This window comes from Stigmatopora argus, chromosome 9, assembly GCF_051989625.1.
Source record: "Stigmatopora argus isolate UIUO_Sarg chromosome 9, RoL_Sarg_1.0, whole genome shotgun sequence".
NCBI classification, from domain to species: domain Eukaryota; kingdom Metazoa; phylum Chordata; class Actinopteri; order Syngnathiformes; family Syngnathidae; genus Stigmatopora; species Stigmatopora argus.
Genome location: NC_135395.1, coordinates 14,656,788 through 14,673,965, shown reverse-complemented (window position 1 = coordinate 14,673,965; position 17,178 = coordinate 14,656,788). Strand labels below are relative to the sequence as shown.

At 40.6% G+C, this 17,178-nt stretch overlaps 3 protein-coding genes across 7 annotated transcripts in view; all 3 read right to left on the bottom strand.

Annotated features, from left to right (window-relative positions):
* Window positions 1-820: 820 nt before the first annotated feature.
* On the bottom strand, window positions 821-2,964 carry LOC144082981 (solute carrier family 25 member 53-like). The gene is made up of 2 exons (XM_077610501.1): window positions 2,745-2,964; window positions 821-2,588 (listed from the first exon to the last, which is right to left on the bottom strand). The coding sequence occupies exon 2, from the start codon at window positions 2,578-2,580 to the stop codon at window positions 1,708-1,710; it is 873 nt and encodes a 290-aa protein (XP_077466627.1). The 5' UTR covers window positions 2,581-2,588; window positions 2,745-2,964; the 3' UTR covers window positions 821-1,707.
* Window positions 2,965-4,085: 1,121 nt separating this feature from the next.
* LOC144082293 (ribose-phosphate pyrophosphokinase 1) lies at window positions 4,086-8,512 on the bottom strand. Of its 2 annotated transcripts, none has more exons than XM_077609340.1 (7): window positions 8,166-8,512; window positions 7,112-7,301; window positions 6,015-6,113; window positions 5,680-5,804; window positions 5,419-5,592; window positions 5,000-5,159; window positions 4,086-4,800 (listed from the first exon to the last, which is right to left on the bottom strand). In XM_077609340.1, the coding sequence occupies exons 1-7, from the start codon at window positions 8,285-8,287 to the stop codon at window positions 4,708-4,710; spliced, it is 963 nt and encodes a 320-aa protein (XP_077465466.1). In that variant the 5' UTR covers window positions 8,288-8,512; the 3' UTR covers window positions 4,086-4,707. The 2 variants fall into 2 exon arrangements, with proteins under 2 accessions (XP_077465466.1, XP_077465467.1); XM_077609341.1 differs by having other exon boundaries at window positions 7,118-7,301.
* Window positions 8,513-10,113: 1,601 nt separating this feature from the next.
* The window catches only part of LOC144082202 (FERM and PDZ domain-containing protein 3-like), a 58,097-nt gene continuing 51,032 nt past the window's right edge, over window positions 10,114-17,178 (bottom strand). For 3 of the 4 annotated variants that reach the window (XM_077609157.1, XM_077609159.1, XM_077609158.1), the window contains 2 exons: window positions 16,024-16,911; window positions 10,114-15,450 (listed from right to left, as the gene is read on the bottom strand). In XM_077609157.1, the coding sequence (XP_077465283.1) occupies window positions 12,662-15,450; window positions 16,024-16,911 (3,677 nt within the window). In that variant the 3' untranslated portion in view covers window positions 10,114-12,661. The remainder of the gene's footprint in view (window positions 15,451-16,023; window positions 16,912-17,178) is intronic. The other variant, XM_077609160.1, reaches the window with a different exon arrangement.

The following is a 17,178-nucleotide window of genomic DNA, read 5'->3' as shown; positions in this document are numbered from 1 at the left end:
AGGTATGCATGAACTCTCATGTGGTTGCACAGTGGAAGCATACTTAGCACATCTGCCTCACTGTTCTGAAATCAAGGGTTCAAGCCTGGTCTTGGGCTTTTCCAGTGTGGCATTTGCATGTTATTTTCATTGCATGCATGGTTTTTTTCCCCACCACTTCCCCAAAACATAGAAGGTAGGCTGAGTGAAAGCTCCAAATTGTCTGTGGGCGAAATTGATTGTATTTCTCCATGTGTCATGTGACTGCATGGGGACCAATTCATGCCCCACTTACTGCCCATAGTTAGCTGGCATAGGCTTCAGCACCCCTGTGAGGATAAGCGGCATAGACGAATAATGTATAAACTACTTTTTCTGTTGCAAAAGGATTGGAATAAAGAGAAAGTCATATTTATTCATGAAAGGGTTAAAGGTGGCCCCTTAAGCTAAAGGAATGGTTTCGGTATTGCAACAGTGCAATTCTTTGCTCCTGTCTGGGCATGCAAGGGAGAGTGAACTAACTGTCAGAATAGCTTGGAGTGAACTCAGTGAGCTTTCAATGTTACAGGAATGAAGATTTTTGTGGTCATTTGTAGTATAGTACCATCTAGAGGACTAAACGTGGCATGGAATGCAGTATGAGAGCATTTCTGTTTCCTCAATCACTATCCAAGGCCAATGAGTTAATGATACTCTATACATGAACTGAATTAGGCCAACTGTCTATGATAAATATATTGGAATGTACCATATGTAAGTACAGGAGTTTGTTAAATAATAGTTTTGATGTGCATTAAAAGGATACTACAACTGCTTGGTAGATTCAGTTACTGTTCATTTAATCAATTTCATCATTTGCATCAAACAGTGATCTTAACATTTGTAAATCCTTACTATTTTCTTCAAGACACAGAGGACATTTTATTATACAACACATTATTTTATATTATTTGAGGTTATTTGGATTCTTCTGTTTATGTGGTAGAGGAAAAAGGCACATGAGAGTCAACAGCACTTTAAGTTTACAGTGGAATAAAATCTTCTAAAATCTGCAATTTGGAAGAATAGGATATGGCTTTATTGGTTTGTGTGGATTTATGACTAACAAAAACTTTGCAATTTTTTGGTCTTCATATATTGGACGTCCAACACATTCAAGGGCAGCCAATCATGAGATAATTTACTGTATTTATGCACCATATGTTTTGTTGTTTGGGGATTTATCACACCCCTAGTCTGCTGATCCGCATCAGTGATTTTATAAATATCAGCAATGAAAAGTTAAATACAATTTATTTTTGTTGAGATGCTTTGCAATGTTTGCACTTTGCGTGTTTTTTTTACCCAAAAGACATAGTTTCACAGAAAATTTGACAAAAATGTCACTATAGATTTCTAATGGGCAAAACAGAGCCAATATCAACCCAAACACTCTAAAATCAACATGGAATGATCCGAAATGTGAATGAAGTCACCTGCAAGTATCCTAGAAGCACCAAGGAAGTTGCCTAAAATTCACTAATTTCGCACTCTAGACGATAATAATTTAAAAAGAGAGGATTGGCTAAGAATGCTCATCTTCAATTCAATCCATTTTGACCCAGGAGCAAATGGACGAAAGTTCATTTTAGTACATGACTCAAATAGATGACGATAGACAAAATTAATGACGATACATTACACACACATTTTTCCATTAATTCCAGTTTTACTTGTAGTAGAGTCTGCTCAAGATGAGCGTTTTTGCTGCCTGTCATAGATGGCTGTGGTGATTCCCCAGGTGATGCACGATCGGAGAATCACCAAAGCACCACCCCGGTAGAGTAATAGAACACTCCTCTGCCGGGATTTCCACAGCATCTTCCAGCAAGCCACCACCCCTTTCACCTCAGTCTGAACTTGCACCTGCATGTTTGCCACCAGCACAGACAGAGGGTACAGGGTCAGGCTGACGGCCATCGAAGTCATTGTTCCAGAAAAGAAGGAAGATGCAACGGGAGACATCCCCTGCTCGGCCACGGCGGCACTCAAGGGCCCCTTCAAACCAAAATAAAGAGAGCTGCCTAAGGCGTTACGAGCCGCAATGGGCAGGAAGGCCCGGTAGTAACCGGAAGCAAACCTCTGAACCTTCAACCTTACAAGAACACTCTTCAGCGTTGGTAAGCGGCGGTCATTGTGCCCGCTCTGCAACACATTCTGGACGCGCTCAAACGGGGTAAAGACGACCGCCTCCACCATTCCTACGCCGAGACCCGCCACGGCAGGAAGCAAAGAGGCGGGTATGACACTCAAGGTTGGTCGGGACAACAGGCGAAGGAAGGTATCCTGGAGTCCAAAGAGCAGTGTTCCATTGAGCGTCCTCATGAGTAATGGGGGCGTTACCCCCCTGTAGAGCTTCCCAAAACCTTCTTTGTGGAGCTGCTTTATTGCCCTTTGAACCTGGATATTGTGGATTTGTTGGCGGAAAACAGTCTTGTAGACCGGGAATACAATCAGGGTGGAGAACAAGGTTGAGGTCCCACCGTGGAAGTAGCTTTGGAAACGTGCCTTTGAGTCCCTCGGGCCATCTTCATTTTGTGTCATCTTGGGACTTCCTGTCATAATTTGATCTGAAAAATGACATCACAGTTGTATTTCAACTGCCTCACCCTAACCTCGGACAGCAAAAACAGTATAAATAAAAAAAAATCCTTACAATGAACATCTACTTACTAAAAACAATCACAAAATCATTAACAGAGAAATGAAGCAAACATTGTACTTACTACTTCAAATGTCACGATGAAACAAAAGCAGAACATGTAGAAAACCACAACACCAGCAACATTGATTTCTAAACGCACCTCGAGAAGCGTTGGAAAAAATTAGGAAATTAAATTAACATGCCACCTTTCATAATAGCAACATGGTATTATTCTACTTTCCTGCAAAAAAATGAATAAAAGAAGGTCTAGTGGCGTACAGATAAAATGCGATGCGCTTAACCATCACATACCGCCCCTTTAGAATAACTATTGGCTGAGACTAAATCGCTATGTTATCAGCGATTGGCTGCATTTTCCTGCCAAACAAAGATCCATGGGCGTGCCGTATCTTCTATTATTCTATCAGAAATTTCATTTTGTAACAGATATTTTTGCACTTTCTAGTGAACTTATTGGTTGTCAGTGAGAGCGGTAGGTGTCCAATCCATTACAAGTGCGAGGGTAGGCAGTAGATGTATACATTTGTTCATTTGCTGCCTCCATGGGTTGCAATAAATATCCCTCAAACTGGGACTGGCTGTAAATACTCATAAATATTATATTTCAAGCATGAAAGCATAAATTACAAGTAACTCAGACAAATATTCAATATTATTTTTATTAAAATGTAACTAAATGTGGACATAAATCAATGCAGTAACCAAAAGAAATGCCAATGAGAAAGAAATCAGGGGAAAAGAAAATGGCATGACATGAACAATCCAGGAAATTAAATACCATCGTTATGAAAAACAAATAATGGCCAAGGTGAACATTGGACAAACTCCTCACATTATTCACTACTGGTTTTGTCCCTTTGGCACATCTGTGCTTCATAAATGACTAAAATGGGAACCTCTATTCAGTTTTATTAAAAAAGGACCCAAATAAATGGTACCTACTCAAGTAAACAGTATAGTTTGAAATTATATTACAAAATCCCCCACTCCCCCAAAAAAGAATAGTAAGGGGGAAAAAGATGACTTACTGTACTGGCGCATCTCTAAAAATTTGAAGATTATAGTAAACTTAATTTTATGTAGTAGGTTTACTTTGGACAATTTAGAGTGTATACCTATTTAACATGAGGCAGATTAGAATAACATTAATTTGGATTATTTTTCTGTGTAACATTATACATCATTGTTATGACTAATTGAGGGGTTACTAGAATAACAGTAATTTGGATTATTTTTCTGTGTAACATTATACATCATTGTTATGACTAATTGAGGGGTTACTAGAATAACAGTAATTTGGATTATTTTTCTGTGTAACATTATACATCATTGTTATGACTAATTGAGGGGTTTTAAATTTAGTTATAAAAAAATGAAATGTTTGCGTTGCAGTTAGTCACAATACTCTAATTTATTGAGATGCACCATTACGTGTACCATTTCCACCGGCAGAGATCCCAAGCTAAAGCAACATATTCCAAGTATAACTTTGGTGGGCAAACCCATCTCAACTGAAGACCTTCTCTGTTCCAAATGTTGGGGCACCTCACATCTAACTGCGCTACAGCCGCACAAGATTAGTTCAAACTCAATAAATATGGTCTATGTGGTGCTCCATTTGTGAGAAATAATGTGCAGGTAAGGAGATTTCATGTAACAGACAGGATAGTTCATTCCATCCCTTCTAAAAGGGAACTTTTATAACAGTTGCGTTTGGGTTGGGGGCTCTTCATTTATTTTTGGTTGGAGTGTGTACACCAAGCCACCTTGTGGTGTAGAGGTTCACTCGCCTGACTTTGGTGCGGGCAGGCGTGGGCTCAATTCCCGCTGGTGGCGGTATGATTGGGGGTGCGGATGGTCGTTTGTCTCTCTGTGTGCCCTACGACCAGTCTAGGGTGGAGTCTGCCTTTTACCTGAAGACAGCTGGGTTAGGCTCCAGCAACCCATGCAACCCTTTCGAGGATGGGTGGTATGGAATATGAATTTAAAAAAAGAAAAAAGAAAAAAAAAAAGTGTGTACACCATTACAAGGGGACGTGGCTAAATAGGTACGACACTGATTCGCCATTGTGGGTTCTCCGGATGGCCTCTGCAAGGATCATGGAGATGTCAATAACCTGGAAAATAAGAAAAAAGGTCATTCAGTGGGGGCTTACTGGTTAGCATATCAAATGCCCTGCATTTAAATGGTGACTAATTTAAAGTCAGGCAAAGTCTGTTTGGCTTTGGTGGTGGGAATTAATACTTCAAATGTGGACAAAACAGGGAAAAAAACTGAACCTGACAATTGGGTTCAATAAACAAACTAATATTTACCTGTATTTTGGGACAATGCCTCATTTTCTCCTCCTGGGGTATTGTATTAGTGACCACAACAGCTTCAAAACAGGCATTATTGATGCGAGAAATGGCAGGGCCGGAGAAGATGCCATGGGTCAGGATGGCGTACACTTTTGTGGCACCAGCAGATATCAACCTATAACGAGAGGAAAAGAAAAAAGAAAAAACAAACGGTGGTCAGGGGCTCTTATAACATTGTTTGACATTCAGTATACCCTACATCTAAGTACCTCCTGATACGATTTGCGACATAAGGCTCACGCCAATGATTGATGCAACAAGTCAGAAAACCAATTCACGATACAACTATTAAAAATAAAACTTTTGTATTTCATGAAATTCAGTCAAACACGGCCCAGAGCTAAATGTATTGTCATCATGCAAAAAAGGCTTACTTGTCGGCAGCATGACAGATAGTCCCACAGGTGTCTGCCATGTCATCTACGAGGATGGCAACTCGAGCAGTCACATCCCCGACGAGTACCATGCGGTCAACCTCGTTGGCCTTTTTCCGCTCTTTATGGATGAGCGCAAAGTCCACATTTAACCTGTCAGCTATGGAGGTGACCCTGCAAAAAGAAAATATTACCTCCATGTAAAATTCTATCACCTGAGATCCAAGAGTTTCCACTTCAGCACATTAAAACGAAGCTCACCTTTTTGCTCCACCAGCATCTGGTGAGACAATGGTGCAATTCTTCCACTCAGGTATGTTTTCTCTAATCCACTTTAACACAGCGGGCTCTGCATAGAGGTTGTCTACCGGTATGTCGAAGAATCCCTGAAAGACACCAGCTATGTACGGAGTCTGTACTGTGCTAAAAAAAAAGAATCAAACTGGCTAATTGTAACTATGTTCTAAGGAAGCCATGTATCCAATGGTGAAGACAATAATTCCAACTGTATTAAAAGGTGATTAACCTGGAAAAATATACTGTCCTCCTTGGAAGCAGTTTGGAAAAGACCCAAATCGCCCTGTGTAAGTGATCACCTGTATTTGTGAGGCATGCAAGTCCATCGTGATGATGTGGTCAGCACCTGACACGGACAGCATGTTGGCCACCAACTTGGCAGAGATGGGAGCGCGGCTCTGCAACCAAAATAGATCTGTTAAGTGACGAGGAAAAAGACGACTGCCGAGCATGATCTGAAGCTAATAATAACAGTGAGCTGAGAATTTAGCATGTTATCCTGAAACCTCATACGGCTTGAATTATGATGTATTTTTCTTAAACGTTTTATTTACAAACTTGCAGCCCAGAGACCAATGGCAGGACAATGTTTTACCACTTTTTACTCCATGATCTGGACTGGCCGTGAATGAGTTAAGATAATGATAACTTCAGAATAGGTATTCACTGTAATACATAACCACTGTCCCTGAAAGGGTTCACTATCTCATTTCCCTTTAATGATAATAAAAAAAAATTCTTTCCATTCATTAAGCAAGGGAAGATTTACAGACACCATTAAAACCAGTGACAAGCAAACATATGAGCATGCGAAATATGTGCACCCAAAGATGGCAAAACAAGACAAGCAGTGTCCCCCCCAAAAATTGACATCATTTGACAAATGCACACTAATGTTAGGTTATACTTATCAGATATATTTTTAACGGATCTTACAAAGATTGCAAAATGCTCAATGTGTGCACTTTGTGACAAGCACATTTCCTTTTTTTAGTTTTCCACTTTGTGTTTTTATTAGTGTTGCATCGATACTAGTATCGATATGGCACAAGTCAACTGTTTGGTATTGAGCACTAAAAAATTAGCATGCTGATACTGCATAATATGTATTTCTCGTAATCTAGTGCCATAAAAGAAAACAAAAAAAGCAGCTGATGTCAAATATTTGATGGTACACAATGGTGGCGTAAGCACTTGTTGATTATTTTTTTTACACAACACAAAATAAAAACATCAATCTGAAATTAGCCTGCAAACAAAGCAGATGAATGGGAGAAAACCAGCAGGAAACAAACCCAAATGCAGCGTTGCGTTCATGGACATGGCCAGTGGCTTTCATCATGACGTCGGATGGCAAACAGCATGAGGGGAAAAAAATTAGACAGATGTCCCTCACCCCCACCTTGTCCTTCTTGTCCTGGCGGGCGTACGGAAAGCAAGGGATGACGGCGGTGACTCTGGAAGCGGATGCTATCTTGCAGGCGTTGATCATGATGAGCAGCTCCATCAAATTATCATTGATCTCCCCACAGCCGCTCTGGACGATGTAGACATCCTCTCCTCGTACGCTCTCGCCTATTTCCACACTGTAGGGGGATTTGCAGAGGTGACAAGAGAAACATCACTTAGCAGCAGAAAGCTAAGCAAACACACTAACAGGAGACAGAATAAACAATCCGTAAGCATCACATGTTCTGAGTTCAACTGGAGGGAGCGCAATTATTTGCTATGGTGACCAATTTCAGCCTGTAAAGGATATTCTTGATAGTCATCTTCAGTAGGGATGTCCTCGATCCAATATCGGTCTCCAGTACGTTATTTTCAGAAGAAGGGTCGAAAAATAAAATGTTTACACTACTAAAACAAAATTTGCAGAAAAAGTCAGTAAAAGTCCAGAGACTGCAAAAATAAAGAACATTTCCAATAAAAAAAAGCTCGATTTATCACATTGTATGACCAATATACACTTATTGATGAAAAACTAAATATTTAAATGTGTAATTTGGTGACAATATTATTTTGCTGTATAGATGTTTTGAAAAATAAAAATAAAAACAGATATCCCCCAACCTTTAACGTAGATAAAATTTGGAAAAAGACATTTGAATGTACTTTTTCCGATGTATCAGATCGGGACTTTCTATGGGCAGATCTTCCAAAAAGATTTAATCGGAACAATAATACTAGCAGGCCAAAAGTGGCCTTAGCAAAACGTTACTACTATGACAGCAGTTCATTTATCGATTTGCACTCTCACCAGTCAAGACAGAGCCCACTATTACCCCAAAAAATAAATATAAAAGAAATCGAATAAATCCTGAAGCACGATTAATTGCAGGAGTGAGAATAAGCAAAGCTCATCTCAACAAACGCGCGGCAATAGCATGCATTGTCGCAGTTAGCTAGCAAGTTGTAAACATAATAAAGAACAACAGCAACGATGAACTCACCATGTTTCTTGATTGCTAAATTTCTTAGTGACAACCTTTCCAAGCTCGAGACCGAGGCGATCTGCTATCTTTTGAGAGAGATCTGGGTGAGAACTACCGCTGAATATTTTAATATTTGGCATGTTGTTGCGTTCCAGGGCGACGAGACGTCTACGCAGGCACGGCAACAGCTTCGATGTCGGGGCAGGGGTGATATAAACAAATGATCGAATAGAATTGAGCAACAGTTGTCCGGCTACCCTTAACCCACGAGTAGCTAGCCACCTCTAGGCCAACACATCACGCGTGACTCTTGTCTCTTCTTTCCGAGCCGCGCGCACGCTTTCACTCATGGCTGCTAGGGATGACGTCACACCGGACAAGTATCATCAGCAAATGCGGCATTCAAGAACACTCGGACATTTAAAATTCTACTCAAATAAGTCATGTCATATTTGCGTGTGTTTGGCTGGACAAATAAGAAAAAAATATGAAATCATCACTGCAGTTTTGCTAGACAGTTTTCCCCCCTCAGATAGTTTTTTTTTCAATTTTGTGCAATTATTGTGGCTTAAGAAATTCTTACAACTCAAGTGATGTTATCCCTGGGTCCGTTTCTAATAGTGGTCATCTGGTGGAAAACACCTGTTTGTTAGATTTGTTTAAATTGCACGCACTTGCGGTAAAATGCCAAAGGAGCAACAACATCCAAACTTCCAAAGAAAACATTACAGGTAAGCTGCATGCTGTACAGTATTTATATTTATGCAATCGGTACTATAAACAGTGTTCTATTTGTTAGAAGCAAGCAATCAAGCAAATTAAAATTAAACCACTGGGATAAGGAGCAATTGTTTGGCTGCACATGTGCATGCCTATCGTCAACCATTAAATCATTCATTGACCGCGATTGATTTTGTTAGATAAATCAATTGTGTTAAAAAGGGCAATTTTTGCATGGATCACACAATTGATTTTGTTAGATAAATCAATTGTTTTTATTTTTAAAAGAAGACTATTTTTGCATGGATCACACAGTAGATTTGGTACATTACCACTTACAAGACTCAAACCCAGCACCACCCAATAAAAATGGATTGGACGTCTATCACTGTCAATGGGAATGCAAGAGTACAGTATTTACTAGAATTATCTAGACAATCAAGCCATGTTTACCAAGAGAAGTGGAACAGAAGATGGCTCACAAAACAGTTGTAAATTCATGGACAGAAGAAAATCAATATCTTAACCCTCTCTACAGGAAAACAGCCTCACTATATTTCTGACTCCGACCCAATTGAGATTATTTGGAATGAGTTTAACAGTGATTCACTGCAACCATCCCAAGAGATTTGCTGAAGAGCAATAATAATAATAAAAAGGAATGGTCTCATCTGAGCAACAGCAAATATTTGAGTTTATTGCTCAGTTGAAGGTCCCTTAAACATGTACAAAATCCAAAATTTCACATTTTTCCCACATCCTGCACTGTTGATGTTTACAATCTGGGGCCTGGATACATATGGTATTATTTGAAGAAGACCAAGTGTTCCTCTTGTTCTGACTTAGGTAAAGATCCCTTGACATATGATCAATTTAAGCATGAATTGAAGTAATTCCATAGGGTTCACAATACTTTATTGGGATGCCTCGACAGCTAAGCACTTAACCATTAACATGAGTTGAAAGCTTTCTTGAGTGGTTCAATCTCTGGAGCATGGATTGTAACATGTTGATGTCACGAGGCAACCATTCGGTACAAAGTGTAATTTACAGAAGGACCCTCAAAAATTAATACCATATCACATCTAACTTAGCTGTTGAAATATCTTGAAATATCTTGAAATTTTTGCCCACTTGCCTATTCCCTTCTTTGTGGGGTTTGCATGTTTCACCTCTTTTTTACCTCATTGTTCTTTTGGTACTCCGTCTTTCTCTCAGATTCCAAAAAACACACTTCTGGGTTAAAATTAAAGGCCCTATAAAGTAATTTGTTTCTAAAATTCCAGTTTTGTATCGATACAATTTTCTTTGGGCTCCCCATAGCAATTCTAACAACCATCTGTGTGGGACAGACCATGCCAATATGGTACCGATACCACTTCTTTTTTCCTTTTAATACTAAATTACGGCGAATGATTGGAAACTAGATCTCGTACAGTATATATCGCATAGCATCGGCACGGTATTTTGTAGTTCACCCTGAAACTGATGTAAGTTATTGCTTGTGTAGCAACCAGTTCAAGGTATACACTGCCTCCTGCCTATAGTCAACTTGGATTTCCTCCAGCACCCCTGCGATTGCTGTAAGGAGAAGCGATACAGAGAACAAATTAATAAGTGTAATAATTTGTTTCAGTAAACAGTCAGTGTGAGACATATTTGCCATGAAATGTGTTTTCCAAGTAACATGAGGAGTTTATTGGATGCCATTTATTTCTCTTAACATGATTTAACACAGATGAAAGCCCACAGTGGCCAACACTGATTGTAAAATAAGACAAGAATGAATGGGAGCACATAAAAACAACAACAAAGCAATGAATTCCACCATGGAGGCCTTTTCGAGGAAATGACACAGACATAGAGTAAAAATAATGATGTTCATCAAAGTGCCTGGATCTTTGTTTGATATGTTTTGTATTTATAAAAATACCAACTTTAACATTTCATGCTTGTACTTGACTATAGTCTTTAAAATGTGGTTTTCTATTTTGCTTTAGTTGTAACACTAATAGTATGGTCTCCTTCTACAATTTGTTTTATATAAAATAAAAAGCTAAATCTTATATGTATTGGAAAAGCCTTTATCGCTATCTTCTAATATTTACATTTAGAAAGCAGTTGCCATAGAATCTATTTTTACATATTGCCACAGTTTATTTTTCACTTTAGAATTTAAAAACCTCCAATAAAAAAACTTCCTGAAAGGAAGAGGAATGAAATAAAATTGCTAAATTTGTTATTGAAAAACGCCGCAATGTTTAATGAAAACACCGTCATTGATATTCTTAATATGCTCATAAACATTAATGGATACACACTTAAAGTTATTTAAATGAATGAATATTTGTCGAATGTTGAGTTTATACAACAATTTCATTCAATTTCTGTAATGATATGCGGAACGCTAACATTTTCCCAGCGTAATTTATGAATAAAATTAAAATTCACTTTTGAATTTAATTTGGAAGGTAGCTGTCACATTTCTTTTATACAGAAAATGAATGTCTTGTGAACGTACAAATATCAGAGCTCGTTACTTAATTTGTGATTACGAGGGTGGGACACAAAGAAGATTTCAGACACTGGGCGGATGTGTTAGTTTTATTAAAATACATAGAAAACTACTTTGTGTGTTTCTTATATACTTCCTAGAATGCACAATGTACAACAGCACACAGAAAGCAAGTTATTACGGTGCCTGACAACCTAATGTAATGGGATTCTATGAAAGCGCAAGTTAATGTAAAATGTATGCATACTCAAATCTTTAAATAAAAGAGGGAATGAAAAAACACGGAATTACACAATAGTTCAACTGGAGTTCTAAATTCAGAAGCTGTGCAAAGTTCTAATTTTCCTCTTATTCCATTGCTTGTAGATGGGTATATATTTAAACTATTATAATTTACAGTATGCTGTGATTTTGCACAATTGCTAGAAATATTGTTTTAATTGAGCCTGAATATCCATTTACATTGAACGGACTCATTACATGTGTAGTGAGTTGCAAGTGGGATTATGAAGCAGAATGGTTTACAATACACGTGGAGGAAGTAAAGCGAGGGTACCCCTTCTCAATAGGATGTTATTTTACAGGGGAGTTACTTCGGTCTCTGCTACATAATAACCCATTGAAACTGTGAGAATTCCAACTGGTATGACGAAGTTTAAGATGATGCACTTGGCTTTGGGCATTTTTCAATATGTTCTGTCGCGTCGTAAAATATATGTCCATCGTAGCCAACAGAATGGTGAAATTGTCATTGCAACATTTATATCTCCACGCACCAATATAATACCATTTAATCCACCATTGCTTAAAACTATACACTCTACAGCAAGTAGCTACTTGACAAAATCTCTTTTTTTTAACTTCCCGAGCATATATATCTTTAATCATATTTAAAGTTCTGTTAAATTATTACTTCTTAAATAGATCCATCATCTTTTTTTCCACAAAATGTTATTACTTTCTAAATAGACACAACTCAAATGTACACTACATATAAAATATTGTCCTATATTGACCGATTTTGTTCCGATACTATACTGATGACGTGATTAGCCCTGTTTCACTATTCTACTCATTTGTGCATTAGTTTTGTGTAGCTTTACATTTCAGAGCAATATCCACAAGGCTACCTTGGGGCCTGTAAACATGTGATGGAACATCCTCATTGCAATCATCGTTGCTGAGTATCCATTTGCACATTCAGTAAAAATGTAAACAGTGGATGAATACATAATGCGTTTGTATTAGATTTGATCATAGTCCCGCCAAATAGTCATCTTTATTTGGCAGGAGGAACTTTGATGGGTCGAGTGAGCGAGGTCATGTTATTCGTGTCGGAGGACACCTGTGGGCTAACTGTTTTTGTTGGTAGGCTGCTTGAATGTCCCATCGACTCTTCTGCTGCGCGAAGGAGCAATGTGTAGTTAATAGCTACTTCCTCGACTTTTCTTAACAGCTGTTGTCTTTGAGTCTCTGTGCGAACCCCCCTGACCAATTTGATGAAGGTCTGAGTTAAATCGCACAGCACTTGAAAGCTGGCCGTGACAACAGCCAGCATACAAGTGGGGCTTTTTTCCACGCTGGCCACTCGCCGACAGGATGCCCTGAATTCTTTGAACCTCACTGCCAGCTCCTGCTTGTACTCTGCAATCCGTGAGGGCTGAAGACGAGTCTCACCCTCGGCTTGCGGGCTGTTAGCGCACTGCCGCAGGATGGCGAGTAACTCGTTAGCATCCAACTGGGCGTTTAGGAAGCCATCGGGCAAGCTGAAAGATTTCCCCTGCAGAGCCTCAACCCGGGCCAGGCTGCCCTCCAGTGTGCCGCAAGCTCTTAAGTCAATCTCTTGTGCCTGTGTCTCTTTCTCTGTGTCTTCCTCTCCACTGCAGTCTTCTGCACTTAGAACTTGCAGGGTTTTGCTGACAACAGGAAATGTGCTTGAGTCCAGCTCCATGCCTGGAAGAACCTGAAGGGGAATCGAGTATGACAATTCATCCTTCTCACTGCTCTCATCTGTTTCCTCGCACTTCCGGTAGCAGAAACAAAAAGAACAACATTGATCCCTATCCTCACTGTCTTCGCTGGGTAATGTCAGCAGCACCTCCCCACTCACATCTTTACTTTCAGTCAGTAATGCATTGCCTTGGATATAAAATACACCCTTTTTCCCTTTTCCTTCTGCCAGAAGAGACTGTGTGTGAACTGGCTCCACTGGGGTTGGCAATCTTAATCCCGTCGCTCGAACTCGCTCCATCTCTTTCTCAAGACTCTTTGTTTTGGGCTTTACCTCTGCATAAACAGGTGTATTAGTATTGTTATCCAGCTCTCCAATGCTGTATCGCCTTTGGAGTTTCTTATTTTGTGGTGATTCCACATAGTTTGTTTGTGAGGTACACGGGAGCAAGGAGGTGCCCTGTTCTCCCCTCGGCTCCCTCGACTCAAGGCTGATGGAACGGATTCGCGCAGTCTTCACTTCTAAGTTCTGACATTGCCTCGCAGCACCTTCACTATTAGGTGCTTTAGAGACTGTCGGAGGGGTCTTTGTCGTAGTTCTCTCCCTGCCTCTATTTTGTGTTTCGGTCGTAGAGCCCACCGGTGTATCGGGAAGTCTCATGCCCCTGCACATTCGCTTACAGTCGCAACTACGTCGCTGTTCCCTTGAGATACCCGGTGCTTTTAGGACAGGACTGGTGCGTAGTTGGCAGGCACAAGGAGTCCCAGAAGGTACAGGTGAGGATCCTTGAGGCAAAAACTCTCCCTGCGAGGACTTGGGTTTCAGCAGCTCCTCTAAGAACTCCAGCTCATACTGGCGTACCTTTTGCAGCTGAGCCCTTCGCTCATCTGTTTCCCTTCTCATTCTTGCTGGGAATGTCGCTGAAAGTAAATTTCTAATGCTCATAAAAGGGGCAGTGCGCTGGGATTTTCCCTTAACACTGCACAATTTCTTTGAATCATTTGCTGTTAGAGTAGATACTCTTTCTAAAGAAGGATTCTGTGTTTTATCTTCTAAGTTTGGCAATGATTTTATGGAACATATCTGTGATTCGGAATAGGATTTGCCCAGGGCCCCATCGAGCTTGTTCTCCACGCCTTCTTTTCTTTCCAGGGGCAAATGAGGGGCGTACTTGGTTTCTACTGTTGTACTAGGTTTTGCCAAACTACATTCTTTTCCTATTCTTCCAGTATTTTCTTTGCTGCTAGCCATAAAGAGGCCTTTAGCTCGAAGACGCTCATCATCTGTGGGAGATGATGTTTGAAACATCACTACCTTTTGAACCTGTGGATCTTGAATTCTTAACTGGATCCCAAGTTCCTGTTGCATTGGGCACGTGCAGAACAGATCATCCACTGGTAGAAATTCTGTTGAGCTTGAAGGCTTCACGGTCTCTCTAGAGGCAGTCTCGGCATCTTGGCACATATGATTTTGTGGAATCTTGGCTGAGACAGTTCTGTCTTTGGGTAAGAGAACAGATAAGGCTTTGTCTGTATTCATAGGCGGTGTTGATTTTTCTTTTACACCATTGACAAGATTTAGCCTCTGTGTCTCCCCTGAAGCATTGGATAACTGTGGCTCTTTGGAAACTGAAACTGATGGTGGAATATCAAGCGCTTTAACTTCTTCAGGTGTTTCAGCTTGGGGATCAGTTATGCTTGCTTTGGTAGAAGCAAGGTTTGCTTTAACCTCTTTTGTCTGTTCACTCGGAATAGTATCTTGATTGCCTCTCTGCTCTGTCACCACACCGACGGTTCCAGAATCTTGACTTGGACTGACTTTAAATGGAATAGTCTTACTTAGAATTACTTGCTTCGGTGGACATCCGGCGCGGATCTGACCCAGAGAAAAGGCCCCTGTACCTATCGTCTTTGCTGTGCAGCCAGGGATAGCCAAGGGAAAGTCACGGCGGCAAATACGGCTTTCCTTGTTGATATGGTGTGCTAGCAGGTAGGCTTGGTTTTGATTTTGCTTCATTGCTGAGACCATCTCAGAAACATCGGTCAGTTCAGAGGAATTAGTTTCATGGCCCGAATCCAACGACGATTCTGGTGTAATGGCTGCCAGGACAATAAGGCCTGAGGAATAAGACACAAAATACCATTAAGGGGATGGTCCGAAACCAAGGGAGAACATGCATTGAGATAGAGTTCCTATTAACAATGCTTCATATTATAAATGCAGACAAGTTGTTCATGAACTCTCTTTAGTATTTGCTTTTGTTCTTCTGAGTGATCACTGCATTATAGGGCTTTCTTGGCTCAGCAAGAGAATTATAATTTATTTTCTTGCCCTGCCATTTGCTTGATAGATCTATCAAGAGAAGCCAGTATCATTCTTAGTGGAATGCAGTAATCAGTTGGTTGACTTTTACATGGTGCTGTTTTGTCATCAGTGGCATCTTATATTTATTTATTTAACACTTTTGTCTCATCTCAATTCTGCTCTCATTATGACGATCTGTTATTCAAATGTACGTATTTGTTTAACTATCATGTTGAATTACAGTTGATTTGTGATTAATGATGTTATAGGAAACTTGTTTGCCATTTCACTGTGTCCAAAACGAATTCTACACTGAAAATATTTAGTAGTATGACAATCATGTATTACTGAGGTGTGGACTATATAGTATGACTGAGGTTGTCGACCTGCAGTCTGTGTTGGCTGCTGGTGATGATGTGGGTAGTCCTCAGAAGCTGCCAAAGCCTCTAAAGCCTGTAAGGTGGATACCAAAGCATCGTCAAGTTCCTGTGCATGATCCCGGACTGTTCTCGTGGCCACATTATCAATAAGCGTCACAGGTACATCCTCCTTAACATGGTGTTTCACAGTGGTGGCCTCTGTCTTGGCGCTGGTAGTTTTTCTCCTTCTCTTTGAGTCATCTTCATCTGAGCTGTTATCTCTGAAGCCAGGGGGTGGGGCTGCAATCGCAGGTTGTGGTGGTTGCAGCTTTTCTCCTCCATTGGGTGGCTCTTCCTCCTCCTCCTCGTCTTCTTCATTCCCAGGGGGCGGCAGAGCTGTGAGATCAACGCCACCCCCGTTTCTGGAAGCGCAACCACTCGAGCAAATTTTGCCCATTTTTCGACCGCTGTTCACTGTTGGGGACAAATCGTCGGTCCTGTGCCTGTCTTTGCAGGACTCACAGTAATACTGTTGTGTTTTCTCAGTTTGAGCCAATGTTTGGGAACGGATTCTAAATCCGGGGTTCTCGACTGGTGGACTCACTGTTACCATTACTACATCTTCTGTACTTTGCTGCGTGGGATCTGACTTGGTGCGAGGCCGCTCTGGGGCCTCCTGGGAAATAAAGTTCTCATTGATGTCAAGTTCAGCTTCTGAGTGTGCTTGAAGCTCCTGAAACTGTTGTTCTTGAAGGTGGAAATGGCACAGACCTAGATGCTGAGACTCTGCAGATGCTAAGGCCCTTGAAGACCCTGACTCCCTGTGCAAGTTTTCTCTCTCGTCCCCTCTCCGCCCTCCGCATGGTAAGCCGGTTGCCCCAGAACGTGGGTGTGAATGGTGGGAGCTTCTGTAATCTGGGGATAGAATCGTCAGAGCAGTGAAGAGTTTGAGGCGTTCAAAAATGACTTTGATTCAAGACGTTCCAGATGGGAAAGCAAAGGCGGTCAGCTAATGGTCTCATGGGGAATATTTGTTATTTCAGCAATGGATGTTAAAAGTTTGCTTTTTTCTGAGTTTTGACAGTTAGGGTTTGGGTGGAATGCGATGGTATGATGGTCCATTTTGTATGCAAACTACTGGTAGACAGCATATGGCAGTGGATTTGTTCATGCTCCAACAAA

Bases quoted from the DNA above. Each gene is read 5' to 3' on its own strand.
- LOC144082981 (XM_077610501.1), bottom strand. From the start codon at position 2,580: ATGACAGGAAGTCCCAAGATGACACAAAATGAAGATGGCCCGAGGGAC.
- LOC144082293 (XM_077609340.1), bottom strand. From the start codon at position 8,287: ATGCCAAATATTAAAATATTCAGCGGTAGTTCTCACCCAGATCTCTCT. The intron at 5,593-5,679 runs GTGAGCTTCGTT...TTCTTTTTGCAG, and splicing joins GATGCTGGTGGAGCAAAAAG to GGTCACCTCCATAGCTGACA. The intron at 4,801-4,999 runs GTAAATATTAGT...CTTATTTTCCAG, and splicing joins GGCATTGTCCCAAAATACAG to GTTATTGACATCTCCATGAT.